Source organism: Abramis brama, assembly GCF_963993115.1.
Source record: "Abramis brama genome assembly, chromosome: 20".
NCBI classification, from domain to species: Eukaryota; Metazoa; Chordata; class Actinopteri; order Cypriniformes; family Leuciscidae; genus Abramis; species Abramis brama.
In genome coordinates, this window is record NC_139982.1 from 18,996,534 (window position 1) to 19,006,620 (window position 10,087).

Here is a 10,087-nt window from a genome sequence, read left to right on the forward strand (position 1 = left end):
GGTTGATGCTGGAAACAAAATGTCGTTCTGTCTCAGTCCACTAGGTGGCGCGTTCACTGTGTTGTATCTGAAAGCGGCGCCTCCCTGGCAGAGCTTCATATTCAGAGATCCATCAGGAGATCATAAACTGCTCTCAAGGACTTTCACTTTATCGAGATGCTGGATGCTCGTTCCTTGACGTCTATTTTCCCTCTTGTACGAAACGCTTGGAAATATCTCTGCGGTTCAAGGGCTTCAACTAGCTTTGTTTTGTTTGGCTGAACACCTGTTTGACCTGCTGTTACAAAACTATTGATTTAAAAAAATGGAAACTAGCGATGTTCATCTAAACGAGAGACCAGCGAGTGGGACGAAGCTTAATGTTAATTCTACAAGTACGCCTTAAAATACTGGATTTATCAGGTTTGGATATTTTCAAGGGATATACTATTTACTGGAAAACGCAATGGAAATGCAATTTTTAACTGTATTTTGTTTGCTCATTAGTTGTGAACTCTCAGTACTCGCGAGTAGCAACAAAACGACTGATTTAAAGTCAAAAATAGTTTCCTATAAAGTGCGTAAAATTAACACAAACAGCCATGACCGACGTCGTGTGACGTTAAATAAAATCAGTTATGAAACGGGTAAGGAAACTACAGATGTGATTTCATCGGCCGATACTACACAACATTTAATGGTGAGTGCATCTTCCAGACAGAAGTACGAAAAAACTTATGTAATGGACAAATATAGCAACACAAAATCATTTCTGAGGGAAATAACAAGTGGAATTCATCGTCGACGAGAAAGAGCGACGGCGGGAAATGAAGGCATCGAGTCTCCGGAGAATGAACTTGAGCGCGTGGAGTCACTGCCGAAGCCCGCAGCACAGATCCAGCCTTCAGACTTCCCTACTGATGTCTCGTCTATTCCTGAATGGGGCACCTCACCTGTGGAAGACTTTGAGGAAGTCTTCACTCCGTTCATTCCCTTTAACACACGATCAAAAACCCCAGGGGTGAAGAATCCGTTTTTCCCCGTGACAGGTGAATCGTATGGTGCATATGCTGTCATGTGCATCTCCATCGTCATTTTCACTGTGGGGATTGTTGGGAATATAGCAATCATGTGCATAGTGTGCCACAATTACTACATGAGAAGCATTTCAAACTCCTTGCTGGCCAACCTCGCCCTGTGGGATTTTGTCATCCTCTTTTTCTGCTTGCCACTTGTTATATTCCACGAACTCACTAAGGATTGGCTCCTTGGGGAATTCTCCTGTAAAATCATTCCATACATTGAGGTAAACTCCATATTGGATTTAAGAGAACTGTGGTTGGTCACTTTCAATGGGTGATTGAAATGCAGTTATTTCTGTTATAATGTGTCAAATTGGTTAATATTTGAAAAATATGTTTATGGTAGCTACATGGGGCAAGACTTCTAAAAAGAATCAGTAAAATAAGATGGTCTGTTTGGATAAGTTAATGAGGGCTATAGGCTACCTGATCACATCACACATTCTATGTATTTTTCCATTGCATCTGTTTAACATATGTTTTTTATGTGTGTCAAGTGTCTAGTCCTAGATCCTCTCTGATATAAGGTGAGCAATAAGATTAAGGGTGGGCTAGACTCATGACGTACAGTTAGCTACTTTTACACCTGAAACTGGTTTAATTGCTGGTTTATCCTTTCTTGTAAATTCACATGGGATTCACATGTAAATGCTTTCATCATTTTGTACGTATTTATTAATTGCTTAGTGCTCAAGGAAGGTGTTAGTTTCCTTAAAATGTCTGCGCTACTAAACCGTACCTTATTTAGGTCACTGAGTCGGGTAAGTAAGTTACTGTATATTGACTTAAACTTGCTTAGCAAGATTTTTGCTTCTGTTTCTCAGCCAAGAGAATTTACTGACATGAAAGTGAAACGCCATTAACAGCTAGCACTTTTTGTGGCAACGATGAAATTGCAAAATACTTTCATTTGCGTTATTAAAGGGGAACTATGCAGGGTTTTTTTAGCTTAATTTACCTTAACTAAAAAACAGCTTTGGGGTCATTGGAATGGTTATATATGACTTTTTTGGGGGGTTGAATGGTGGTCTTCACGAACCCCCCCTAGCGCCTGTGAGCGGAAAAACCACCCTTGCAACTTTGGGCGTAAAGAAGTATCTTGTGATACCAGGTCTCGTGATGTAATGTATTGCTTTACGGCACTGCACATATACACTATCTAAACATTTATATGCTAGCCTTCTGTGTATCATACATACCTCAGTGGACATGTGTTCGCCGGCTTCTTTGAAAACAAATGTACATCACCAGAGGGAGAAGATGGGAGGGGGGAGAGTCGCCATCGAGTTTTGATGACAGTGTTGTCAAATATCTATTCTGAAGCTAGGGGGAGCTCTATAGAGAAACCCGCGAGAAAACAGCGAAGAAATTGCCAAAACTGCATAGCACCGCTTTAATTTACATATTTGCGTAAAAAGCTACACCATTCAGCGTCTGTCCAATTCCACAACACAAGATAATAACAATTTTTGATTTTTTTATTTTTTTTTTGCAATTTCGTCCGCTGCTTAACTTTGTAATTCCGAAGACTTCTTGCATCAAAGCGCCCTATCTGCGTATTGTACATGATCAAACCAATAATCTTATGGCTATTGTTATCTCATAACATGCAGATTAAAGTGTTCTTGCAACATTCTTCAGTAACAAATTTCCAGAGCTGATTTGTTAGCATTTTAATTTAGATTATGCTTGAAAAATTATCTAAATGAAATATGCTGTTAAATTAACGAGAAGGCTGTGTGAAAGTGTCTAGTCAGAAATTCAATGGAAATGTTACAGTGTAGGTCAGGACAGACATCTTTCTTGTGTTTTGTCTACTTGAGTAAGGGGGAGTGTCTCCTCTGCTGACACAAAGAGATAGTGGTATTGCCCTGAGGCAGCGTTCAGATTGTATCATGTGTTTTCTGAGGAATTGACCTGAGTGGTGTCATGGTTCTGGCTTTAATCTCCTGACACACTACAGAGCGCAAATGCCTACACCCTTGATTCAGATCAACCCGCTAACTTGATCACAATGTTTCAACCTAACAATGAAGTCTATGGCCCTAAATGGAAAAGCTGTGGGATTGAATTTCCTTATTGTTCCACAGACTCAGAAGTTCAATTCAAGTTGCGCTCAATCTATTTTATTTGTTATGGTCAAAATTATGCCACAAATGCTTTCAGACTCATTCCTCCTTTTTCCTGAAATAAATAAATGAATCAGAAATTCAAGGTTACGTGATAAGGCACTTACAATTTAAGTGAAAAGTGACTATTTTTGAACATTTTAAAAGCAGAAATCTAAAGCACTTATGTCAAAACTTCTGTATTCTATGAACTGTGAAGTTCTTATCCTTTTTACAGTAGCTTAAGGTGTTACGTCGACTCAAATTATTTACGTCTTGAGGCTATACTATTGAAACGGTGAGTATTTTAATGCTTACAAATTAGCCTCATTCACTTCCATTGCAAGTGCCTCAATGTAACCCAGATTTTTGCTGCTGTAAAAAAAAAAAAAAAAGTCGACCTTTATGCTATAAATGCTGTCAATTAGGCTTAGCTTTAATTTCACCCGCAATGTTCCTTTAGGATCCCAACGCTGTTTCCAGGTTTGTCAGTGGAAGGGTTTTTTAAAAGTTTATTAGTAATGACCACACATCCCCTTTACCTTGCAGGTGGCGTCTTTAGGAGTAACTACCTTCACTCTTTGTGCTTTGTGCATTGACCGTTTCCGTGCCGCGAGCAACGTCCAGATGTACTACGAGATGATCGAGAACTGCACCTCTACTGCAGCCAAGCTAATGGTGATTTGGATCGGCGCTCTTCTCCTCGCCCTGCCCGAGCTTCTAATCCGGCAGCTGGTGAGAGAGGACCGTGAGCCTCCGGAAGTGACGCCTTGCGAACACTGCGTGGTCCGAATCTCCACGGCTCTCCCGGACACGCTTTACGTCCTCGGACTCACCTACAACAGCGCTCGTCTCTGGTGGTACTTCGGCTGCTACTTCTGCCTTCCCACTCTCTTCACCATCATCAGCTCAGTGGTGACCGCACGCAAGATCCGCAAGGCCGAACGCGCCAGCGTCCGAGGCAACCGCAAGCAGATCCAATTGGAGAGCCAAATGAACTGCATTGTTGTTGCTCTGGCTATCCTATACGGATTTTGCATCATTCCGGAGAACATCAGCAACATCGTATCGGTGTACATGGCTACAGGTGTGCCGCGTCGCACGCTGGATATCCTGCATCTGGTGAGTCAGATGATGCTGTTCTGTAAGTCCGCGGTTACACCGGTGCTGCTTCTGGCTCTGTGTCGGCCCTTCAGCAAAGCCTTTCTGGACTGCTGCTGCTGCTGCTTTGAGGAGTGCGGCCCACCGAAGTCCTCCGAGCCCAACAGTGACGACAACGATCAGGACGGCACCACCGAGCTGGAGCTTTCCCCCTACAGCACTGTAGGCCGCAGGGATCCATCAACCTTCCCAATAGCGGGAACTCACTGCTAAGGTTGTACCTTACCTAAGGGGTGCACATTACCAAGGGCTTAGACATACGGAATAAACCAGTCCAGAGATGTTGTTTTCACAGGGTGCACAGTTTTGTGCAGTTTCTGATTTTACTATGCTTTGTTTTGGGAGAGACGCCCACAAACTGGATATTTTAACTTGTGAAAATAGGGACAAAGACCATCCACATGTTTATTACACATTGTCTTAGAGATGCAACTGCCTATTGATGTTTACAGAAGACATGAGTACCATATGTAGTTTCTTGGAAGTCTAGAAGGATTATGGATTAACTCACATGCATTTGTTATATTTGCACAATTTTCTTACCCCAGTATCTTTTTTTTTTTTTTTTTTATTTGGTGTATTTGTATTTTTGTTCAAAGTATCTCTGAGACTTACTGTACGGAAGGTAATATATAGAAAATGGCTGTTCATAGTATGTTTTGGTGTTGTGGAAATTGGCGATTCTTGTGAATCGATTTAACGTTAAGCCTAGCTCCCTTGCTATGTAAGTATTAAATTCACTCTGTATTTGCTAGCAGAAATACTTGTGATGCACTTCAGCCACTGAAAAGCACTGAAGACGCTGTTGTTTTAGCCAAGACATGTCACTTTTGAATAATAATTAAAAAAAACATTGAAATGTCTTACAGGTAAAACTTGAGTGTTATACTGAAACTGGACATGGTGTTTTCTATTTATTCAGATTATGTGATCTAACCGATCAGTATATCCTTTACCAATCAATTCTTCTCCAATGGCTGGTTCATTCTTGATGGTGTTGGTTCACAGGCCTCTGGGTCATCAATGCCATACAGTACTCTAGTACACAGAGGCTTTTGTTTAAGGCAATGGCCAGTTCAGCATTAGGCATTCATGCTGCAGCGGATTCCATGACCTCACGGATAGAAGTGCGGACTGGATTGGGAGTGTAGGGAAAGATGTATGAAGCCTGTTTGGCTTAACAAGACAGCTGGAGTTTCGTTATTGTGGTCTGGTTGTTTATTGGCCATTTAGTATCAAAGGGAAAATTGGACTTTTGCACTGCTTGAGGAACAATCTCATCTCTTTTACTACACATTTAAGATCATCTCCAAAACATAGTGCGCTGCCTTGCTGTCTACTTGCTACACAAGAGATACAACACCTTGGTTGAGGTATAGCTTGAATTCAGATACATGCAATTAAAAGTTTGTCCAACACAGAGTATCCTAGAAGGTGTTTTATACTGTTTGGAACGGCATTCACATCAAGACCCTGATGATATGATATCTTAAAAGAATACACTACAGTTCAAAATCTCTTGGGGTCAGAAAGAATTCAAGATTTAAAATTTATACTTTTATTCAGCAAGGATGCATTAAATTAACAGTAAAGAATTTTACGTTGTTAGAAAAGATTTCTATATCAAATAAATGCTGTTTATTTGAACTTTCTATTCATCAAGAATCCTGAAAAAAAAATGAATCAAAATATTAAGCAGCACAACTGTTTTCAACATTGATAATAATAATAAATGTTTCTTGAGTAGCAAATCATGATATTAGAATGATTTCTTGAGGACTATGTGATGCTCTTTGCCGTCACAGTAATAAATGAACTTAAAATAGAAAGAAAAAAAAATTATTATAAGTGGCAATGTTCCACAATAGAACCGTTTTTACAGTATTTTGATCAAATAAATGTAACCTTGGTGAGCATGAGACCTCTTTTACAGTATAAACATTTAAACAAACGTACCAACCCCAAACTTTTTAACGGTAGTGTAGTTCTGTCATCATTTAGACATTTACCCTCATGTCATCCAAATCTACAGTATGACACTTTCTACTGTGACCTTTTTTGAACCCCATTGATTTTAAAGTATGGACAAAAACATTTGAAACAACGTTTTTCAATATTTTGTATCGCACAGAAGAAAGAAAGTCATACAGGTTTGGAACAATACAAAAATATTGTAATTGGCAGCACTGTCTCCATCTTTTCTGTATAGTTTTCAATTGTCCCTAGCTTGACTTATCTAATCAATATCTGTTTCTATCATAAAGAAGCTCGTATTTTATTTGAAGGCACTCGTGTTCAGTGATGACATTCTCATGCATATTTAAATAGATTGCATCATTCAGACCCACACTTTGGCCAAATAAATTATTCATAGGCACCAACAAACAGTCATTCTTTTGAACGGCATGTCATATTAATATTTCATGAACGATGAGTGCTTCATGCCACTACGTTGTTGGGTCCTGCAAGGACTAAATTTATTTTATTGTCTGATTTTTGTTTGTTCTTACTAACTCTTATCGCTTCTTATTAGGGCATCTTATATGTCATAATTTCTTATACTATAACCAAGGTTTACTATAGCATTTGTTCATTTTGCCTTGTCTGGTTATGCACACTATCTTGTTTACGCTGATGGGAACAGTTTTAGGTGTATAGGACACAATGGTACCCATACTTATAAAGACTGTCTGCTTTTTTGCGTCTTTTCTAATTGGATCCATCTGATTGAGTGGATGGCGTTCACGGAAAAGAAGGGCTTTATTGTCTTGTTTTTCCTTTTGTGGAATTGTCCCTTATTTCTAGGTCACCGCCTGTGATGAACGCTTGAATGCGTTAATGAGTTCCCTGTGAACTCTTCCCTGTGTGTGAGCGGCTCTCGTCTTTTGTCACACACACACTGTATGTACTATTTGCAGTCCCCCTCCTCGGCGGCCTTGTGAAGGGGAATTATGGGATTGTTGGCATTGCCAAATTGCTGTTTGTTGTAGGAGAACCTTCAAGTTTGTTTAAAGGTCCCTTTTGAAAAGCATAATTGAGCTGTTCTGATGTTCACACAACGGAAGCGCCCACATTCCCTCCTGTTGCCCCGTCATCAGCATTATCCCAAACCTTTGATTTGGTACTCAGAGAAATCACAGCAATTTTGTTTGACACTCTACATTACTTTAATATGCTCAGCCATTTTAATGTCATTTTGAGAATGAGCAAATTAAAATGAACAGATTTTTACATTTTATTCCCTGCTCTAAACTGGAAGATTATCCTTGAAAAAAAAAAAAAAGGGTTCTCAAACCTGTGGGATTGTGGAATTGTGCACCACATGACAATGTACGGGAAATGACCTCTGCTCATTACATAATGAGTGTCTCATTAATTATTAAATTCCTTTTATCTCGACTTGGCAAAGTCATTTTCCCAGTAACAAATGCTTTAATTAAAGTACTATTAATATTTATAGGGATTTATGGGCTATTACTTTGTAATTGCTATTTGCATATATAATTTAGAATTTATACAGAGTGGTACTAAAGCCTGTGACCACTGCACTCTTAAAAATAAAGGTTCTTTATTGGCATTGATGGTCAAATGAAGAACCTTTAACATCCATGGAAACCTCTTTTATTACACAAAAGGTTCTTTATAGTGGAAAAAGTTCTTATAGATTATTAAAATGTTCTTTTGCAAACTAGGAAAAACGTTTTTTTTGGGAACCAACGATGGTTCTTCTAAGGCATTGCAGCGAGAACCTTCTTCTGGAACCTTTATTTTTAACCCCCTAAACTATACCTTTTGTATTAAGCTTATAAAACAGTCATAATTATTATTATTTTAAACTAAAACCATATTGTATCTAATCAGTAATTTCTCATTAATGAGTGAATGCACAAAAGTTTTGAATGTTACCATGTTTTTACCATGCTATTACTTGATTTACCCCATTTTAATTCATTCAAGAACTACAGCAAAAACAGTGTGATGCAAGAAAATATATATTTGTATCAATATTTAACCCCTTATTAGACACCCCCATTTTGGCAAGTGGGGCATAAATGACATACCCAAAATAAAAAAGGTTGCTGCTCATAAGTCATTCTGAATAGACACAACATATATGTTGAAAGCCAACACTTGAGAGTTTACAGTTCAAGACTCAGAATTACTCAGACTCTTGGAGATATATAAGCTCACATAAAAATAAAATAAAATATATTAAGAATATATTTTTAAATGTATAAAAGTTTTGTTTGTATGTGGTATAACAACATGCTTCATTTTAAATCTGAGGACGATATCTCTAAAATTATGCATTTTATGAAGCATTTTCTAAGACCATGTTCATGTGAGTTTAAAGGGAAGGCTAATAAGATGCTAATAGAATATTTTATTGCCCTGTAAACACCTACTTTCAGGAGAATTGCTAAATTCATGTTCTGTTGTTCTCACTCAATGAACCTTTCCCACCTCTGCCGGTGTTGTGCCAAATTTCGACTGCCACCCAAATTAATTCCCCCCTCGTTGAAGTACCTGATTGCCTAACCCCTCCCCCACAACTAATCCTAAACCTACCAAAACTATTGGGGTAATAATTTGGCACAACGCCAGGACTCGACATCGGGTCGCCCGAAGTGCAGCGGCGCTAAACAGAATGCCATCGGCGCTGACAAAATTAGGTAATTAATTTAGAAAGTATTCTAATTTCATCTTTTATTTCGCCTCAGTGCTTAAAAATAAACAGAGGTGGACAAAGTACACAACTTCCTTACTTGAGTGAAAGTACAGATACTACTGGTCAAATATTACTCCGTTACAAGTAAAAGTTGTAAAGACCTATTTTTACTTAAGTAAAAGTACAGAAGTACTCGTTTTTAAAAGTACTTGAGTATCAAAAGTAAAAAGTAAATTTCAATGCATTGTTTTATTATTGTTGCATTGTTGAATGTATTACTTACAGTACCTTATGCCTCTGAATCTATGCCTGCACTTATATCAATATCACATTTATTTCTAGAACACAGTTCCAGTAGTGGGATTGAATATGACAATAAGTGCACTCAATAACATCCAAATGGCTGTTTCCTCAAATAGTGCCCTTGGCTTAGTTTTTTGGCTTTGACGTCAACCCGACTTTCATTTCTAACCAAAATCCGACGTCGGGTTCTGACGTAAATCTGACGTCGGGTTTTGACGTCAACCCGACTTTCATTTCCAAACCAAAATCATCCCCTGACTGCCGTTACTACTTTCTACTCAAGGACCTTGACAGAAATGTAGTGGAGTAAAAAGTACGATATTTGTCTTTCAAATGTAGTGAAGTTAAAGTAAAAAGTTTCCAGAAAAGATAATACTCAAGTAAAGTACAGATACTCAAAAAGTGTACTTAAGTACAGTACTCAAGTAAATGTACTTTGTTACTGTCCACCTCTGAAAATAAAGATTCTTTGCTCTCTTTACGCTTGCAGTTCAACCTCAGCTCCACATAACTGAAGGCTTTTAGACCTGTATTATGGTCTTATCTGAAAAATCCAGTTCACTTTAAATAGAATGTCAGATTAAATAGAAAATGTGCCGAAGCATATTAGTGGTCCACAAGACTGAACATGCACCCTGAATAGATGTTAATCAGCATTCTGAGTCACAGTTAAAAACAACCACCAGACAAAAATATTGTTCTTGAGGCGTTTAGCTATGTAGCATTTATGCTAATGCTGTGTGTGTGCATAAACAAGCATTTCATGAACCAGAAAAAAACAGTCA

At 38.4% G+C, this 10,087-nt stretch overlaps 1 protein-coding gene across 1 annotated transcript; it reads left to right on the top strand.

The window, feature by feature from the left end:
- The first annotated feature begins 89 nt into the window (after positions 1 to 89).
- Positions 90 to 5,205, top strand: gpr37a (G protein-coupled receptor 37a). The gene is made up of 2 exons (XM_084094530.1): positions 90 to 1,285; positions 3,719 to 5,205. Exons 1-2 carry the CDS (start codon positions 446 to 448, stop codon positions 4,541 to 4,543), a joined length of 1,665 nt encoding a protein of 554 aa, XP_083950656.1. The 5' UTR covers positions 90 to 445; the 3' UTR covers positions 4,544 to 5,205.
- The last annotated feature ends 4,882 nt before the right edge of the window (positions 5,206 to 10,087 follow it).